Source organism: Gymnoscopelus braueri (assembly GCF_963280865.1).
Source record: "Gymnoscopelus braueri genome assembly, chromosome: 12".
In the NCBI taxonomy this organism is placed as follows: domain Eukaryota; kingdom Metazoa; phylum Chordata; class Actinopteri; order Myctophiformes; family Myctophidae; genus Gymnoscopelus; species Gymnoscopelus braueri.
In genome coordinates this window covers 48586394-48607573 of record NC_137614.1, presented here as the reverse complement: position 1 = coordinate 48607573, position 21180 = coordinate 48586394, and the positions used below count along the sequence as shown (strand labels likewise).

At 40.6% G+C, this 21180-nt stretch overlaps 2 protein-coding genes across 2 annotated transcripts; both read left to right on the top strand.

The window, feature by feature from the left end:
* Nucleotides 1-128: 128 nt before the first annotated feature.
* Nucleotides 129-20772, top strand: LOC308096628 (putative ATP-dependent RNA helicase DHX35; the record flags this gene model as incomplete). The annotated part of the gene is made up of 10 exons (XM_080444040.1): nt 129-138; nt 6706-6830; nt 8197-8251; nt 8669-8859; nt 12428-12505; nt 17774-17903; nt 18064-18145; nt 18781-18852; nt 19552-19663; nt 20734-20772. 10 exons carry the CDS (start codon nt 129-131, stop codon nt 20770-20772), a joined length of 894 nt encoding a protein of 297 aa, XP_080300166.1.
* Nucleotides 13844-15241, top strand: LOC308097398 (E3 ubiquitin-protein ligase TRIM35-like; the record flags this gene model as incomplete). Its single annotated transcript, XM_080445154.1, has 1 exon — nt 13844-15241. The coding sequence occupies one exon, from the start codon at nt 13844-13846 to the stop codon at nt 15239-15241; it is 1398 nt and encodes a 465-aa protein (XP_080301280.1).
* Nucleotides 20773-21180: the final 408 nt, after the last annotated feature.

Here is a 21180-nt window from a genome sequence, read left to right as displayed (position 1 = left end):
GACAGAAAGAAAATGGAGAGCACCTCATTTAACACACACTGTGCCCTATCCATCACACTGTATATAAAAAAAGATTGTACAATGTATTTACTTTCCATCTCCATCCAAGGGGCCCAAATCTTGTTAGAATGGACACCGGTGAGTGGCACATCGTTGAGCCTCCACTCTCCTCTGCCTTTTGGCTAAAGATCAAAGTGTAGAATCTGTTCTTATCAGTTTAATATCTGATTGTTGTTGATGACCCTGTGCGGAGGAAGATGAAGTGATAGTATAGCATATCGACTGATTTAGTTGCACGCTGGTGTCTCGCACCGAAAAGAAACCATCTACAAGTTCACAATGCGTTGTGAGCTTGTATATCATCTATTTTCCTCAAAGTAAGAGTTAAAGGGATAGTTAACCCCCAAAATTACTTTTTTTCCCTATCGATCATTCACCCCATGGAGACTTGAATTCATGGATAGATATTTTTTTGTTCCTAAGCCAATAATTTGATGACGAGCAGTGGGTTCCGGTAGGAGAGACAAAGACTCAATGAGAGACGGGTGATTATTAGGGACGTGTGGAGAAGTTGAGGGGCCATTCAGTGTCTGTCAATCACAGGGCCCTGAGCGCAGACGTTGATTGGCTCCTCTACTTTTTGGTTTCTGCAAAACGCCCACCCCTCTGCAGAAGACAATGATATAGGAATTCACGCGACCGGGATGGTTTGCCATGCCAGGCTATGGTTTACCAGGCTAAGACCTGGAATAAATGGTCAGATAGTAACGATTGTTTGCACATTACACTTGAATGAACAGAATACTCATGTAGATCGGCTATCTTTCGGTGTCGAGACACGATGCGCTGCCCTGTCTAAATCGGGCTTAAATGGCGATCGGTTCAGAATGTTCCCCACCGGTGTTCCATTCCTAGCATTGGCCATACAGTAGTGACCCTCCACCTGTGTACATATCAGAGCAAGGCTGAGATCCAGGGAATGCCTGTCCTGTCACAGCCCTCCTCTGGTTCTCAGCTTCCATTTTTATTTTTTTAACGCTGTAGTATTTTTGTTGTTATTCCAGTTGGCAGCAGCAGAACTCGGAAAATAAACTACAAAAGTGGAAAGTGAAGATGTTATATTTTGAGGGACTTAACGTGGTTTATCTTTCGATTTTAAAGTTTGCTTTACCCCAAACGCCTGGGTGCCTTTATGTTTATTAATTGGTTTGCGATATCAACCTGTTGGATACAGAAACGAAGCTTCGAATCAGATCTCATCCTTTTCATTTCTGGCCCCCCGAGATTTAAGACATTTTCAGGACTTTTGCTGCAGTGGAAACTGTGTAATGCGGTTTTCTTTGTTTGACCTTGAAGATTGTACAGCTGATGTGAAACTGTGAAAAAAGGACTTGGGACAGTTTGTCCGATAACTCTTTCTTGCCACTTAACTTCTGACTAGTTCGAAACGCAGTGGCCTTTCTACCTCTTGGTGCCAAATTTTTTCTATTAGCCATGATATTTCACATTTCATGTTCATATGGAATGTGCAAATAAACCGCGCAGATACAAAGCAGTGCAATCGAAAAAACTCAAAAAAATCAAGTGCCATTTTGTTCCTATGATGATGTGAAGCAACAATGAAACAGTAGTGCTCATGTTTTTAAGCCATGTCTGTTTGGCCAATCATGACAGTGGTTCTTACATCACATTGGCATGCACATTTCATTAATTAATACTGCCATAATCGCTTGATATTTGGTATTATGAGGGGTTTACACTATGGTCTCGGAGGCACTTGCCCGTCGGGCAAGTACAGGTCATGTTCTACTTGCCCCAAAGGTCATGCCTACTTGCCCGAAAAGTACATTGTCCATTATGAAATGATAGCTTGTAGAACTAATAAATGTTAAATCCAATCGATAACTGCCGACTGGTGACAGTCACTTTGAAATACCAGAATGAGCGCAACTGCTAGTTGTAAAAAGTTAGCATTGTTCTTCATGAATAGCCAGTAATATTTAATGAAGACTGAATGCACTTGCCCGTCGGGCAATCTGAAAGCAAACCCGAACGTTTTATTTACCACGGGGCAGTCGGGCAACCGTTTAGTGTCAACCCCTTCCATTCCATGACGACAACATGCATTTTACATTCCTGCTTTTGCCTTTGTTTGTATACTTAGTAAATTGTGTTAATCTGGACAAGTATTTGGGTCTGAAAACTTCAGAAGGTCTCAGTGGAGCAATTGAACCAAGGGTGTAATTTTGATCCATATGTAGGACCTGCTTTCATATCGGTAAAGGTTACTTGTCCTGAACTTTATTGACTTATGTCTGCATGGTTTTCCATAACAGTAGGTTAACTTCAGATCAGTGAAACACGGTAATCAAACTCTGGAGAAATTAACGCCATCAAAAATAAGTGCAATCCAATTAGTCGAGTCTATAAGTGAAGTACTCTTGCATGTTAAAATGGTACTCTTAAGGTACACTTTAAGATCACCTTGTAGCTTAAAAAAAACAAAAACAATGACGTAGCCAAACATGTAGCCGCAAAAAAAAAATGAAATTGTTTACTCCCATTTGTGCTGATTACTCCTGACTCTGTATGCAGACGACACTCTGCTGCAATCTGTAGAACTGTAGTTAACTCAACCACCGAGGAAAGAGATCTGTAACCCTTGACATCTCTAAAACACACATCTTCAAATAAAGCCTTATGGTCGTGCACTGAAATAACTGACCCTATAGTCTTTATTTACAGTGGTTCTCAAAGTGGGGTGGGGGATTCGGGAACCCCCAGGGTTCCTTGAAGGTGTTCCATTGGTTCCCCCGGCTAAATAAGTTAATATAGCATCAACATTTCAAGTTTTGAGCTTGTATTGATGGGTTATTTATGAAAGAAATTGGAATATAGAATTTGTTTTTAAATCTTCTCTTCTGGAGGGTCCCTGGCATCAAAATGGGGCCACAACCAAAATACATGTTAATTTGGGGGTCCTTGACATGAAAACGTTTGAGAACCACTGGCTTTATTACATTGAATACATCCATGTTTATTATTGTCTGCCAGTGAAGTATACTACTCACTCCTCAAGTCCTGTAGTGTGTTATCTTTACCAGAAGGTGGCAGTGTTTAATCATAAATGGGAATTTACTCCTCTGTATTATGATGACTATTTGGAGGAGTTTTATACTTTGTATTTTCACTGCTAAAGCCCTATCATTAGAAATGTCTGTACTTCTGTCTATGCCAGGGGTCTTCAACAGGGGGTCTAGGACCCCTAGGGGGGTCCTCAGAGTTACTACATGGGGCCCGCCAAATCTTTTTGTGATAGGATAGCCTATATTCTATTTTACATTAACCACTTGAACCCTATAGCATATTAGCCAAAAATAGCCGATCTACAAGCTCACATGTGAGCTTGTAGATCGGCTATTTTTGGCAAAGAGGTTTGGTTTAGAGGGGAAAAAGAGCAGACCAAGTACAGAGCCAAATATCAAGTTTACTAAGCATTGAATGTTTAAGTGGTTAAATGTCTAAAATAAACATAACAAAACATGCATTTACACAACACAGTCTATGAAGCTGAGTATGAAATCTATGAAAAAGTTGAATCCGCAAGTTCCTGCAACACAATTGTATACAATATGTAGTGGGGGTCCCTGCTTCATCTCTCTCAGCTAAGTGGTCCTTGGCCTGAAAAATGTTGAGGACCCCTGGTCTATGATGATGGTTCCAACATCCATGTCCACACACAACACAAACACACACACACACACACACACACACACACACACACACACACACACACACACACACACACACACACACACACACACACACACACACCACGTGTTCTTACGGCATATGATAATATATGCTCAGAGTAATAGTAGCTATCAGATTATGTAATGATGATTATTTATGGTAGGAGTAGGGTTGTTGTGTCGTTGACAAAAGTCGGTTTATGTCCCATGTTATTAAAATTAATGTGAAATGTTAATGAAGGTGGTGTAGTGATTTAGACACCTGCCATCGAACCTGCTTGTAGCTAACTCAAGCTGGCTGAGGATCCACTTACCAGTGCAGCTGTCCACTTCAATGATACAGTATGTATACTGTGTGTGTGTGTGTGTGTGTGTGTGTGTGTGTGTGTGTGTGTGTGTGTGTGTGTGTGTGTGTGTGTCTAGATTTATTTTAGGACTTATTTAATGCAATGGCCTATGTGTACATGTACATATAAATCTAGCTTGTAATAATAGGCTATTATACCTAACCCTTTAACTCAAATTGGAACTTGGAACGTTTTAAGAGTTCCCACACATCATCCTTTTGAGTTTGAGAGAAATAGTTATTTTAAACCATTGTGAGCTTGAAACATGGACATCGTCTACTACACACTAATAAAAATACAATGAGATCATTATGTTCAAATTCAAAAATAAAATGGACACTAATACTGTGGTAAACAAAAAAGGACTATGTCCTCCAGTGGAGGGACCAACAGTGGTCCCCAGCAAATTTAGTTAATATAGAAGCTCAATCATTTTAATCACTTTATCCATTGGCTATTCAAAAATAGCAGATCTACAAGCTTGTACATCTGCTATTTTTGGACATTTTAGATTAAATCTTGAAAGTGTTTGGAAGATTTTGAATAATTTAGATTTTTCTTTTTTTTTACAGAAATCTTTTCTGGGGTCCCTGGCACAAAACCTTTTCCGATGGGGGTCCGAGGCCAAATACATATCAATTTTTGGGGTCCTTGCCTGGCTTGAACAAGTTTGAGAACCACTGCCATAGGGACAGTAGGCCTTCTAGTAGTACAGTAGGCTACTATACTGTCTGATAGGACCAGTGATGGAAAGTAACTAAGTAGGCCTACATGTACTCAAGTACTGTACTTAAGCAGAATCTTTGAGGTATTTTTTACTTTACTGGAGTATTTCCAATTTTAAATAATTTTACTTCTACTCCACTACATCTCAGAGGCAAATATTGTACTTTTTACTCCACTACAATTATTTGAAAACGTTAAGTATAGTTACTTTGTAGATTTGGATTATTATTACAAATCACATGTGTTGTGAGTGAGCTTGTAGATCTGCTATTTTCAAAATATTTGTATACATATTGAACTTGTGAAATGGGACATTTTGCACAATGATTAATCTTACATTTGGTACTTTAAGCATATTTTGATGCCGATACTTTTGTACTTTTACTCGAGTGCATTTTGAATACGGAACCGATCTTGTAACAGGATGTATATCTACATTGCGGTATTGATACTTTTAAGTAAAAAATGTGAGTACTTTTTCCACCACTGGGATAGGACCAGAGAACTTCTTTCTCAGATTCGCGCCACTTTAAAAAAACAGATCATCTCCAGGTGTGTGGATGATGCAACCTTGAGACCGATCAGGACTCCAGGAGGACCAGCGGCTTTCACTTCAGCGCCACCAAGAGGTCAGTTTAAGATTGTTTTTGGTTTTCTTTAAGTTATATTTCCATTAATCTTAATCATGAAGTCAGTGATGTTGGTTTTTTATTTGATTCTATACTTAATATTTTCGCTAAAAGCCACCCGTCCTCTCACTGAACAGGTCTGGTCCAGACTAGCCCTGGTTCAGAGCGTTAGTGAGTTCTCTCTAACGCCCTGCCAGACCCTGGGCTCTGCGCTTGTACAAGGAATTCCACTGCCCTGTGAGGGCTCCAACAGTAGTGAAAATAAACAAAACCATTTCGCTACTCACGGCAACAAAGGCTGTTTTGTGTTGTTGAAAGTCTATTCTCGGAAGTGGGAAGCCTCTCAGCACCCCACTTACTCTGTAAAATACACTTTTTGGGCAGAAAATAAAATATGTCAGCGAGACGGAAATTATTTGTATTTACTCCACAGTGCCCTCTACAGATCTGGAGGATTTGAACTTACCATTAACCAAATCTGTAGAGGGCACTGTGGAGTAAATACAAATATATTATATTTATATTATATGTATTATAATGTCTTGATTTTATGACAATTCTGTATTTATGATATTTTTGCCGCGGGCCTATGCCGCTCAAAACTCGGTTTGGAGAAGCTCTGACGTGCGTGTGCGTGCGACAGTGCGTGTGCCGGTGGGGTGGGGAACTGCACAATGCGTAGGTTGTCTACAGTTAGCCTAGTCACACGTTCCAAACCCCATAGGCAGTGGCTCCCAAACTTTTTATCTCGAGCACCAAAAGAGACATTTTATGTCCCAAGGATTTAGCTTATCTCTGCTGTCCGGCAGCAACCAGCTAACTCCAAAATGTTCATATTTCAGGAAATGACAAAAACAAAAAAAGATTGGAGTTAGGAGGTTTTGTTCATCATTGATTAGAACAGCTGAATGGACCTCCAAAACTCAGGATGTTCAATGTGTTTTTTGTGAGTTAAGACAACTGACCGGCGTGCTGTGTTAAGTTACACAAGTGACGTTGTTTGGGCGGAAACAATTTCACAATAAAATGTTACCCACCCGCCCTTGTTTGGTTCAGTACCGCCCGCCCCCTTCCCCGTCACCTTATAAAAGTATATTTTTCACCCGTTGTCACCCGTTAAACGCGGGTGCCCATCGGGTATCCATGGGTACCCGGCCCGTTGCAGGACTCTGCCACAAGGCCACTGGGCTGATTTGGCACAATAATAAAATGTAATTGAACTTCTCTCTCTCTGCCTATACCTGTCATCAGAGGAAGACTTTGAGAAACTGCCCGCCACCACAGTGCCAGAGATGCAGCGCACCAACCTGGCCCCCGTCATCCTGCAGCTCAAGGCCCTGGGCATCGACAACGTACTGCGATTCAGCTTCCTCTCTGTGAGTATAACTGACTCTGGGTTTTACACAGGGGAGAGAGAGAGAGAGAGGTGGCTGTGATTTGATCTCTGCTTTTTTAATTAACTTAGACTGGCTCCCCCCGAGAGGACTACTGGAATTAAATCTGTGAAATTCTTTTAGCTATACCTGTATAGTGGTGCTCCTGAAATCACTGAGAAAATGTTTCCTTAATAACCACTTAAACCCTATATATTCACTGAAAATAGCTGATATACAAGCTCACAACATGTCACATAGCTTAGTCGGCAGAAAACTCAGCTTTGGACCACAAGGTTCTAGGTTCAATCCCGGGCACCGCCACCTCAGCATATGAGTGGCAGGGCTTGGCTAAGTTGTGCGGTAACTACTGGGAGCTGATGGTAGGTGTGGTGCTCCACCTCAGCAGTCCATCTCCCAGGGCACAGAGAAGGGGATGGACTCCCTTGTTCTCGCCACTCTGACCTACTTACTTATTTTGACAGAATGTTATCACAGAATGTTCGCCCCAGAACAGGGGCACTAATAATAATAATAGTCTTTATCGTCCCCTCAGGGACAATAAAGTCTTTATTGTCCCCTCAGGGATATTCGTATTCACAGTCTGTTCCAACAGAAAAACACACAACCATATAGCACAGAACAACATAGCACACAACAGTCCCCTGTATAAACAAAAACCATCCGGTCGGCGAGGCAGCTTGTTTAGTGCAGCTAATGGCTGAAGGGACAAAACTCTTACTAAAACAAACTTTTCCCATTTCAAAGTTCAGTCCAGATGGCACTAGGGGTTATATCATACATGGGCAAATGGCGGAATAGTTACTGATATTATTATTGATTTCAGCTGTTACAATTCCAAACATGCAAGCATGACCTGCTTTAATTACAGTCTGTATTAGTAGCATAATGACTAGTATTACAATTCTGTTGTCTTTTTCATGTCCAATGTATTTGTATTTAAGTTAAAAAAGTTAACATAAGTATAACTAAATGCATTTGAAATTAAATACAAATGTTACTTTTCAGGATTCCAATTCAAAAATAGCAAAAAAAAATATCAGGATTCCAATTCAAAAATATGCGTTTTGAGCTTGTAGATTGGCTATTTTTGCTACTTTTGTGTGACATAGAATACGGCATTCATTTACGAAAAAAGGTTAAAATACGGAGACAAGAGGTGTCTGCCCAACAGTGTATGCAATGTGGAAGTGCGAGTGTGGAAATATAGTGGTCAACGTTGCCCACCCCTGTGTTATATGGTTCAAATAAAGTGGATGTAGAGGCATGTGGCATTATGTTTTTAAATGTTAAACGTTGTAATTAAATTGCTGGACTTGACATAACCTCCTGTGTTGTCATTGAACAGCCTCCCCCTGCCCAGACCATGGTCCAGGCTCTGGAGCTGCTCTACGCTCTAGGAGGTAAGAAATGACTCCTTAAAGCAAACCTTACACGTCGGTAGAGGTTTAGGTTGTTGTAGTTATCTGGCCATGGTGTAATTCCAAATATAATATCTTCAATGATATGTCTAATATCTTCAATTATAGTTGCTTTGTTGATTAGAGATTTACAATCGAAAACGGTCTTCTCATTGACTTACATTGTACGCTCTAGGGTTTTTTGATTGGTTAAATCTGATTGAATTTTTGCTTTAATCTGTGTGTGTGTGTGTTTGTGTGTGTGTGTGTGTGTGTGTGTGTGTGTGTGTGTGTGTGTGTGTGTGTGTGTGTGTGTGTGTGTGTGTGTGTGTGTGTGTGTGTGTGTGTGTGTGTGTGTGTGTGTGTGTGTGTGTGTGTGTGTGTGTGTGTGTGTGTGTGTGTGTGTGTGTGTACTGGCAGGCCTGGACCAGTATGGCCGGCTGACTGACCCCATGGGCGTGCGGATGGCAGAGTTCCCTCTCAGCCCCATGTTTGCCAAGATGCTCCTGGAGTCGGGAACATTCGGCTGCTCCAAAGAGATCGTCACCATCGCCGCCATGATGCAGATTCAGAACATCTTCGTCTTGCCGCCCAATCAGAAGAAAGCTGCTGTGAGTTGAAACTGAGGCTTACGTTGTACCATCGTTTCTCATCATCAGGTCTGGGAGACCACCAGGGGTCCAAAAGGGACTCTTACGAGTCTGTGACTCCTTAGAGTGTACAAATGGAATTAAATAAACACTCAGGATTTTACGATGTACAGGGGTGGGCAGCATTTATTTCCAGATAATACTGCCATACTGACTTTGATAAAGTGAGTGAAGGGCCACACATTGAAACTTAGTGCTGAATTATGTTAAAACTGCATGAATTTGGTAGACATGCCAGACTACTTTAAAATAAGGTCCTTGCTTTCACAACAAGAATGTTCAGGTTTTTTTTTCTTCTTTTTTTTTACAGCTGTAGTATACTGTATCACTCTGGTGTACTCTGTACGAGGTTACAATCAGAGGTGGACAAAGTACTCAACCCCAGTACTTGAGTAAGAGTACAGATACTCCTGGTCAAATTTACTCCACTACAAGTAAAAGTAGCTCAGTCAAAATGTTACTCAAGTAAGAGTAAAAAAGTAATTGCTTTTAAATATACTTAAGTATTCAAAAGTACATGCTTTTAAAAAATACTTAAGTAAAAGTCTTTTGAAGTCCTCGACTACCTCAAGCACTGTCCCGTTAATCTGAGTTCCCAGAAGTTTTTCGCCTCGCATACAAACGGGAGCGGCGAGGAACTTCTGGGCCAAAGCCCTGGTATTTGTGGGCGGGATGTAACTTACCTTAGCCTCCCAGACTACTGTCCCGTTGGCAGTGGCAATTATGTCCTCTGTGTTAAATACCCATACTTACGTGCTGCACATGTAAAAGCAAAGCAATACATCAAATCAAAGAACAAAAACACATAACATGTATAAAATACATAACATGTATGCATATAGGAGACAGACACAGAGCGAGATTGTATTTACACCTATGTACACAGAAGGTAGGAAACGTTAGATAGGATAAAATAGGATTTTTTTAGGAGTGGATGTTGTTAAAACCAGAGAGAAAAGGTGAGTTTTTAGTAAGGACTTAAAAATCTTGATGGACTTGGCAGAACTGATGTGGGGGGAGATTGTTCCACAGCTCTGGGGCCGCCACCACAAAAGCGCGGTCAGCTTAGTCTTCCTCGGGACCAGTGTGAACCCCACTGCCTCAAAAGATTATTATTTTCTAATGAGGAAATAACAGGAGTCACACATGAGTGACAAAGCATCGCTGACAAAGCTGCACTCAGATCACATTAATTATATTCAAGTTCTTAATGTAATTTGGTGATAATCTGATAAAGAAAATCTATTTGGTACAAATTCTCAGATCCAGGGCCATCAACTGTGACATTTTTGTCAAGATACAATAATATTCAGCTTCAACGATTAGGACATGGAGCTCACTTTAAACTGAGACCGTCTGTTCTAAAAAATAAAATAAAAAAAGAGTAACTGTCATGAAGGGCGTTTTGATTTTGATTACAGTGATTACACATATTTTTTCACCAGCTCATAAGTAAAGAGGATGTGGTCACAAAGAGGAAGCTATTGTCTGCATTTTCATATGTACCCACACGCACAACCGTTAACTTAACCAAAACAAGATGACGTCGACATGCACAGTGGCGAACTTCACCCTGTCAAAACAAGATGGCACAGAGACAAGTCGACTTGCTTGGTCTCCTGATACAACCTTTGATTTCCTATAGTAATACATCTCACCTGTGTGAGACATGACCTTTGACACAATCTAAATGTCTCAATAGATGAGCAGGGAGACAAAATATAGCCGCCCCAATTGTATAAGTTATATTGTATAAGTTATATTGTATTAACATACTCTACCATACAGATTGGACAACATTACATTTTATCCATTAAAAAAGGTTACATAGTGCCTCTTTAAGTAGATCTCATGTCATTATTGTCTCCGCCAGGCCGAAAGGCATGGTGAGAGAGTATGTTTTACCCTCCGTCCGTGTGTGTGTGTGTGTGTGTGTGTGTGTGTGTGTGTGTGTGTGTGTGTGTCCGTCTGTGACCAACTAATCTCCGCCACCGTTGGCTTCATCGCAGCGAAACTGTGCACACACACTCCCTGGATGCCAATTCTGAACTTCTGCCCCAAATTTTTCACATGGGCCTTTTATAGCGCCACCAGGAGGCCGATTTGTGCTAAACATATTTTTTGACAGTACTACTACAGATTTTGTCCAAAAATCTCGCAAATCAGTATCTCTATAGTCATTAAACGAAACAGGTCTTTCAGATTTTTCATATTCCATCCTGATTGGCTAAAAATGGCTTCCAAAGTTTGCAGGAGTGCTTTGTTTTAAAAAGAAATGCCTCAAATCATGAACACAGCATGCAATTTCCGTGAAATTTTGCAAAAGTACTCAGTACTTTAAAGCCTTCCTCTTTGTGGTCACAAAGAGGAAGCTGTTGTCTGCATTTTCATATGTACCCACACGCACAACCGTTAACTTCACCAAAACAAGATGACGCCGACATGCACAGCGGCGAACTTCACCCTGTCAAAACAAGATGGCACAGAGACAAGTCGACTTGCTTGGTCTCCATACAACCTTTGATTTCCTATAGTAACACAATCTCACCTGTGTGAGACATGACCCTTGACACGATCTAAATGTCTCAATAAAGAGGCGAGCGGAGGGGGAAGCCAGAAACACGGCTAATGTGAGAGCAGAAGTGTGGGTGTGGCCAATTGCATTTTAGGGAAGAAAAAAGAAACTGCCAACCTAAAAGTACTCAGTACTTTCCAGCCTTTCTAGAAATGTACTTGAGTAAAAGTTAAAAAAAAATCTTGGAAATGTACTCAAGTAAGAGTAATAAGTATTTAAAAAAAATAATACTCAAGTAAAGTACATATCCTCAGAATCTGTACTTAAGTACAGTACTCAAGTACATTTAATCCGTTACTGTCCACCACTGGTTACAATGAAAAGATTTCTGACATAAAACAATCCACGTCAATAACTTTTAAATGAGCCTATACATTTATACAGTATCTTATCTTAACTGATATGCACCGCTCCATAGGTCACTGATAAAACACATTGCATTATGTTATAAATATGGGCTCAAGGCTGTTTCACTGTTACATTATAAACATAAAACATTTGAGTACGAATGGAGGAGTGCAGGTATGTACTCAAATGGTAAATATTAATTACTATTAATTGGAGTCTCAAAACAATTAACACATGGATCTACAAGCTGACAACACGTTGCACTGTGATACGTTATTAGCTTGTAGATCTGTTCCTTTTTGTCACGTGACACCTTCGCTCGACTCTGTCTTGGGGCATTTATAGCACACTGGTGTAAGAGCCTCATTATTGCACTGTATAATTGCTATAAATGGGATTGCTGGAAATGGGATCAAATCCTTTGGTCCCAAAGAGAACACATTGTATTAAGTGGGGGTCCTTGGCCTAATGCATATCATTCAAACTGGGGGGTCCTTGAAATGAAAAAAAAAAAAAGGTTGAGACTCACTTTTACAGTATGTACATTGTCACAGAGAAGTACTTCATAAAACATAAATCACATCTGTCTGATGTTTGACTCTGCAGGCTAGAGAACACAGGAAGTTTGCTGTGGCTGAGGGAGATCATCTCACCATGCTGAACGTGTATGAAGCATTCATCAAGGTATGTGGACTAATGCCTTAATACTTGGTTGGTTGTGCAATAACTGCACACAGGTACAGTAAGTTTAAGGCTGGACTTGGACATTCCCCGTAGACATCCATCCATCCATCTTCAACTGCTTATCCGGAATCGGGTCGCGGGGGTAACAGTTCCAGCAGAGAGCTTCCCTTTCCAGAGCAACATTAGCCACTTCCCTCCTGGGGGATCCTAAGGCGTTCCAAGGCCAGGGTGGAGATATAATCCCCCCAGGTTTGGTGCTGTAATTTGAAGTCACATGATGAAACTTGATTCAATTATTAGCTAGTGGGACAGAGGTCAGAATCTCCATGTATGAGATCACTTCTTGTGTTTCAGCATGAACTCGCTTATATTTAACTTGTCTTTAAAGTCTCCTCTATGGTTTCCGGTACGGAAATCTTTGTTAGAGGGCCGTTTGTTTACCATTAATGTCACCATGTCCGCCAACACTACATCACCCTACCAAAAGGAGTAAAGGAGTGTAAAACCCTACTCACTTTCAAAACTGCCCTAAAGATACACCTTCAGGAGGCTGCAATTCGAAAATGGCCCCTGTCTAAGTCTTAACCTACCCCCCCTACCCCCCCCTCTTTCATTTTCTTCTTTTGTATATATATTTTTCTCTCTTCATACCAGTAACCTGAAAGCTGATTGTATGACATTCTGTATAGTAGTGTGTATATCTGTCTGTCTCCTATATGTCATCATGATTTGTGTGCATGGGTTTCTCATCTTAAAAAAGCTACGTGCTTAACTGAGTCTTCCAGTTTAGTAGACCTTGTATTGTGAATTTGTACTTCCATGTACTGTGATTCTCATGTCTTACTAAATAAAAGTACATCAATCAATCAATCACTGCCATAATCTCAAATGCAAATGCATTTCTGCCATCCGCCCTCAGTGGGTGAAAAGGTGATTATAACTGAACTTTGCATTGCAAATTTGCGTTGTCAAGGCTCTGCCCATTGCCAGTGATGCCAGACATGAAACAGGAAACAGAGAGGTTGCTAACCTTACCCCTCACACTGCAGTACTATCATCCTCACACACACGGAGAGACCGACAATAAGAATCACCTTCAGATCAAACACAACTTCCAGTGAGGAGGACAGACTGTCTTTCTACAACTACAGGAGAGAATACTGACCCAGACCACTTGAACCTGCTGCTGACTCTGTCAGCTGAATGGACTTTAACAAGAACCAGGATTCAAAGTGAAAGTAAACTTCAGGGAACATTCTAGAGGAGGGAGTGTTACCACCACTGACTGGCTGATTTCCTGGCTTGAACAGTGTGTTAGTAGCTTCACTCAGAGACCAAATGGCTTCCAAGTCGTCTCGCCCTGAAGAGGATTATTCCTGTCCCGTGTGTCGTGACATCTTTAAAGATCCTGTTATCCTGTCCTGTAGCCACAGCTTCTGTAAAGCATGTCTGCAGGAATGGTGGAGAGAGAAGGTAATAAAGGAATGTCCAGTTTGTAAAGAGACACATTCCGTGGATCCACCCAGAAACCTGGCTCTGAAGAACCTGTGTGAGGCCTTCATACAGGAGAGACATCAGAGAGCTTCAACAGGGTCTGAGAATCTCTGCAGTCTGCATGCTGAGAAACTTAAACTGTTCTGTCTGGAATGTCAACAGTCAGTGTGTGTTGTGTGTCGAGATTCTAAAAAACACACCGACCACAGATTCAGACCCATCAATGAAGCTGCACTTGATTACAAGGAGGAAGTCCAGAAATCACTGAAGCCTTTACAGGAGAAACTGAAAGTATTTAATGAATGTAAAACAAACTATGATGAAACAGCAGCACACATTAAGGTCCAGACTCGGCACACAGACAGGCAGATGAAGGAACAGTTTAAGAAGATGCATCAGTTTCTACAACAGGAAGAGGAGGCCAGCATCACTGCACTGAGGGAGGAAGAGTCGAAGAAGAGTCAGATGATGAAGGAGAAGACTGAGGGTCTAAACAGAGACATATCAACTCTTTCAAACACAATCAGAGCCATAGAGGAGGAGCTGAGAGCTGAACACATCTCATTCCTGCAGAACTACAAGATCACAATGCAAAGGGTCCAGTTCACACTGCAGGACCCACAGCCGGTCTCAGGAGCACTGATAGACGTGACCAAACACCTGAGCAACCTGACCTTCAGAGTCTGGGACAAGATGAAGGACATTGTCTCCTACACTCCTGTCATTCTGGACCCCAACACTGCCTATCCAGTATACATTGTGTCTGATGATCTGACCAGTGTGAGAAATGGAGGAAAACAGCAGCTTCCTGACAACCCAGAGAGGTTTGACCACCATGGCTTAATCCTGGGTTCTGAGGGCTTTAACTCAGGGACTCACAGCTGGGATGTTGAGGTTGGAGACAATACATACTGGACATTAGGTGTGTTAGCAGAGTCCTTTCAGAGGAAGGGAAACAGAGGGGGTAAATTATGGGGAATAGGGTTAAAAGAAGGTAAATACACAGCACGCTCCTCATCAGGGTCAGTCACTGTTCTCTCAGTGAAGCAGAAACCTCAGAGGATCAGAGTCCAGCTGGACTGGAATGAAGGAAAGCTGTCCTTCTCTGATCCTGATACTAACACACACCTACACACCCTCACACACACTTTCACTGACACACTCTTTCCATATATTATCACTGGTCATACTGTCCCTCTGAAGATGTTACCAGGGAAGGTCAGTGTAACTCTGGATAGTTAGACATGATGATGATGGGTGGTAAGAAGAAGTACTTTAAAGGGGAACAAGTAAAGGAACATTACTAGTAGTATAGTGTCTATTTCGTCGCTGTCGGGCAGAAACCTCTTATCTCCATATTAATCTTTTTTTTTTCGTAAATGAACGCCCTACTTGTATTTGATCATTCTACAGCGTCACACAAAAGCATCAAAAAATGATGCTTATTTAAATCCTGTAAAGTAACAGTTTTGGAACATACTGTATGAGGTTTCCACCCGACAGAGACCATATGATGTGTTGTGTCTATGGATGACAATCAAGTGTCTAAAGTAACACTAGTCTCTGATCTGTGATGTCATCAACATGTTCATATGATGGGATGATTATGTTGTTATGAATAATATCTACAGTTTTTAGTTAATATCCATAACCAATAATTATAAATCCTATTATCACCTGTTTATTATCAATAATAATAGTAATGCTAAAACTGATGTAATGTTTATAATTAATAATGGTAATGATTGTTTGTTATCAATGATTATTATTATAATATTTTATGTTCAGAGTTAAATGATCAAAATGATAAATATAACTGCAAAGCGGCAATTTGTCCTTTGACAGTTTCTGACAAAAGTTTTTGAAAAACCCTGTCAGTTTAAGAGTTAAAGATAATTAACAGATTTTATGACAATCAGACATTTCAATCATTTACTTTTATGCCTGATGAAGGTCCAAGCGGCCGAAACATTGCATCCTAAATAAAAACCTCTTTATAAGTGAAGACAGTGTGCGGGACTCCCCTCTTCTATTCAGCATTCATACTCCGACGCACCTGTCCGTTTGTAGGTGTGCAAAAGGACATATCCTAAAAATCATTCATGGTAAAATCTGTGCCAGGTCATGGCCTTCTTCAGCAATGCCATCACCCTACTGTTCAATTTAAGGGGACATTTATGGGTTTCAATAGCATCATTAAACATATCCATCTAGTTTGTTGATGTTTGGACAAACTGTCATTCATTTATGGACACATTTGCACCAGACCCATGAATGTGTTTCAAACTGGTGGCTACACCTATTTGGAGATTGAAAATTCATTTTACACACCTTGTTCAACACTGAAACATATAATAATGTAATGTATATTCTGATTTGTGTAGCATCTGTAGTTTTACTGTATAATGTATCAGACTAATGTACCAATTCTGTATTTTCTTTTTTTCTTTCTTTTCATGTAATTATACCCAGAACAATAACACAAACATGTGGTTAAAAACGTTGATCCTACTAATGAAAATGACTGATTTACATACTGATATCCTGTCCTGCTGTAGAAAAGAATGTGAAGAATAAATAAATAACTGGAGTGAAATGTATGAATACACTTAAAGGGATAGATAAGGAGAAGGATGGAAATGAACAGGAAAACAAGACACTCAACTAAAATGATAGAGAGCCATCCTGTAGAGTTGTTTTAACTGTACTATGGTCTACATGCTCACTGAAATGCCCTGTTAACTGTTTATATTATAGTCACTCAATGAGATGGGAGACACAGTGTTTCTGATGTAATGTGTAATGTGACTGCATTCATAATTAAAGTCTGACTATCGAAAAGTTGAAATCTGAAGTCTTGGTTGTTTTATAGTGTACAATAGTGGATTTTCATGATTCATGACTGCATGTGTGATTCTAGTCTAGTCTTACCGCAGGGTGTGTTGGCATGAAATATTTTAGTAACACTGGTGAGTAATTATTATTTAGTATTTGAAAAGATAGTTTCATAAATGGTGAATTACAAACATTTTCAACATTTAGTGTTTTCTTTTTGCAGTGTCATAATAATGAGTGCATAAAGGAAGATTAACATGTATTTTATTATAATCTATACTATATTCTAATCTATTTCTACAAAGCGTCCTCATAAATTATAGAATCGCTGAACGAGTTTGGATGAATGTCAAATAGTTTTATTGAACCATTTTGATATCCTGTCACTCTAATTCTGAGATATGAATGAGTTCTAATGAAAGATCTGTAAAGAAACTAAAAAAGTTAAAATGAGCTGCCACACATTTCGTGTGATTTCAGATCAGCTGCATAAAATAACATATCTATATGTTATGACATCATACAGTATGACATTTTATATGTTGGCAGAGGTCAATATTTAAAATGTTACAGATGTTTTATGAAACCACCAAGGTGTTAGGTAAAATACACAATAAGTGTGTTTTGTCTAATCCTCTGAATATCAATAAATTTTTCTTTAACCACATTAACCACTTTAACCCCAGCATGCCTATTCTGGGGGGAACTTTCTGCGTCACTTTTGGGATAATTAACAGCATTTTTCTTAAAAGTATTTAAATAGTATACAAAAAAGCCTATGTGTGTTTAAAGGTAGCTGCTCCGTTTATATGTGCAGTAGGTCTATGTCAGAGGTCCACTCAGTACAGATAGTGCAGGAAACACAGTGGTTAGTAGTCGTTGTAGTGGTTGTATTCCACTGGCTAACCTTGTACCCATGTCTCTCTCCGTTGTCTTCAGCACCTGAAGAGTTCCCAGTGGTGTCAGGAACACTTCCTCAATTACAAGGGTCTCCTGCGAGCTGTGACGGTCCGAGAGCAGCTGCGTCGGCTCATGAACAAGTTCAAAGTGCCGCGTAACACCAGTGAAGGTATGTGTGTGTGTGTGTGTGTGTGTGTGTGTGCGTGTGTGTGTGTGTGTGTGTGTGTGTGTGTGTGTGTGTGTGTCATGTGGTGCCAGTACCATCATACAGTATCATGTGGAGTTGAAGGCGTTGAATTTATTTTTCCTGCCGTTGTGTTGCTGTCCAGGTGACCCTGATGTGATCCTGAAGTGCATTGCTGTCGGGTTCTTTGCCAACGCGGCCCGCATTCACCATTCAGGATCCTACAGGTGAGAGACCGACCTTGGACAAAGGAAGAGAAATGATTTTTATGTGTCAAACGTACAATATGAAGCTATTTCTCAGATGGGATGATGGCTGATTTAAGCAGTCACACATGGCCTGAGTCAGAGCTAGACGGCACACCTGTTGTGTCAGTCATCACCAAACACACACTCGGGCGTATCTGTCGTGGCACTTTGTTATGTTTTTGTGTTGTTTCCTAACTCGTGGCAGTGGTTCCCAAACTGGGGGTCGGGACCCAAATTATTTTGGGGGGTCCTCAGATGATTAGCTTAATGTGCAACATTGTTTTCTCACTTAACAGTAAACAAACCAACATACAGTATAACTGTACAGGGTATATCTGCACATTTCTAAAGTTACAATTTAATGACTTAATTTTTGAGCGACTATTTTCACAATATTTATCTGTGGAACCGAGTCAAACTAAATGTAAATGCCTCAACTCCTATACAATTCCAAGTGCTTGTCAGGGTGGGGGGTCCCCAGTTCAAATATTATTATTATTTTGGGGGGTCACGCCCTGAAAAGTTTGGGAACCCTTAAACTAAGGCATGGCGAGCTTGATGTCTGATTTAAGCGATCACAATGATAATAATAACCCACTGCCTCTCCCTCTCAGGACTCTACGTGACGACCGTGAGCTTCTCATCCACCCCAACTCTGTGCTGTTTGGGGAGACGCCTCCAAAATGGTATGTTAAGTCTGTCCATATATATCATTGATAAATTCATTCATACACGTGGTGGTAAGTACTCAAATTCTTTACTTAAGTAAAAGTTTCAATATTGCAATATAGACATACTCCGTTACAAGTAAAAGTCCAGAATTCTAAATTTACTTGAGTAAAAGTACAAAAGTATTGGCATCAAAATGTACTTAAAGTACCAAAAGTAAATGTACTAAAATGTTTGAAAATAGCAGATCTACAAGCTCACAACGCGTTAGTAACTAGTAACTAAAGTTTTCAAATAATTGTATTGGAGTAAAAGTACAATATTTGCCTCTGAGATGTAGTGGCGTAAAAGTATTGGAAATTGGAAGTACAAACACCTCAAAATTGTACTTAAGTACAGTACTTAAGTAAATGTACTTAGTCACTTTCCACCACTGTATATATGGGGTCATCCCTATGTTCCCCGGGTTCTATGTTCCCCCACTAAGGTTAGGGTTAGGGTTAGGTTTAGGTTAGGTCCTATGTTCCCCGCTCTCCCTAGGAAAGCGGGGAACGATAAATTCATTCATACAATACACATACTGTATATTCTAGCAATGTTTTTGTTCTTTTTATTAAAGAAAATAAAAGAGTAGCAGTACAGAGATAGGTTTGCACCTGACAGTGACGATATGATTATTAATCAAATTAAATCTATCACATTCTGTCCTTCTCCAGGGTTATCTTCAATGAAGTGGTTCAGACTTCAAAGTACTACATGCGTGACGTGACTGCGGTTGAATCATCCTGGTTGGTTGAACTGGCTCCCCACTTCTACAAGCAGGCTAAGGTAGGCCGGAGAAACTAACACACTCATCCTCTGTTTGTTTTGCACCTCGGTCTGAAAAATGTGGATGTTTCCAGGGCTGCACATGGATTAAAGTTCTCAGTCGCCCCAACTGATTTCAGTCATTTGGATGTGTAACTTTTGTAGCTGCTGTGAGCGCAGCATACAGTAACTGTCCATTCAACTCTGTGTGTGTGTGTGTGTGTGTGTGTGTGTGTGTGTGTGTGTGTGCCGCTACACGTCAGCAGCAGCTGTTTATAAACAGAGCGCTGCGCATCACAGGAAAGATGAGAAGAAAACAATATAAAACATTTCGTCTCATCTTTTTTCGTGAACTAAAATGAAGACAGATTTGAGCCCAAGTCCTTTTGTTAACTAACGTGCGCTACATTATTTAGATTTGCAAATTCACATTCCTGAGCCGTGCGCGTGTGCATTGCAACATTGCATCATTTTCACCAGAAACTTTGGGCTCAGCGCTACAAATTTCTGCCTCAGCGGGGTGCCGAGGCAGAAATGGTCTGCCGGAAACCCTGCTGTGACCCCACTTTGAGAACCAATGTTCTGTCTGTCTGTCTGTCTGTCTGTCTGTCTGTCTGTCTGTCTGTCTGTCTGTCTGTCTGTCTGTCTGTCTGTCTGTCTTTTCTCTCTTATCTCACTATCTCTCTCTTCTCTCTAAACCAGGGGTCTTCAACAGGGGGTCCGGGACCCCTAGGGGGTCCTCAGAGTTACTAAAGGGGGTCCGCCAAATCTTTGTGTGACATGATTTTTTTTTTTTACATTAACCACTTGAACCCTAGCATCACTTGACACAGAACTTTAGCCAAAAATAGCAGATCTACAAGCTCTAGATCGGCTATTTTTGGCAAAGAGTTATTATAGGTGTCAAGGGGAAAAAAAGAGCAGCAAAATGTTATCTGAAACACAATATTATACAATATTGAGGGGGTCCCTGCTTCATCTCTCTCTCAGCTAGGGGGTCCTTGGCCAGAAACGTTGAAGACCCCTGCTCTAAACTCTAAAATTACACAGATGCTTTCCCGGATTGAATATATATCTCTTCTTTCTTTCAGCATGGGTCGCTGGCCAGCAAGAGATCTCGGATCCTCTGAGAAGTGGAGCCGGCCCAACACTCACTGCTGTGACAGAAAGAAAATGGAGAGCACCTCATTTAACACACACTGTGCCCTATCCATCACACTGTATATAAAAAAAGATTGTACAATGTATTTACTTTCCATCTCCATCCAAGGGGCCCAATCTTGTTAGAATGGACACCGGTGAGTGGCACATCGTTGAGCCTCGACTCTCCTCTGTCTTTTGGCTAAAGATCAAAGTGTAGAATCTGTTCTTATCAGTTTAATATCTGACTGTTGTTGATGACCCTGTGCGGAGGAAGATGAAGTGATAGTATAGCATATCGACTGATTTAGTTGGCACGCTGGTGTCTCGCACCGAAAAGAGCCCATCTACAAGTTCACAATGCGTTGTGAGCTTGTATATCATCTATTTTCCTCAAA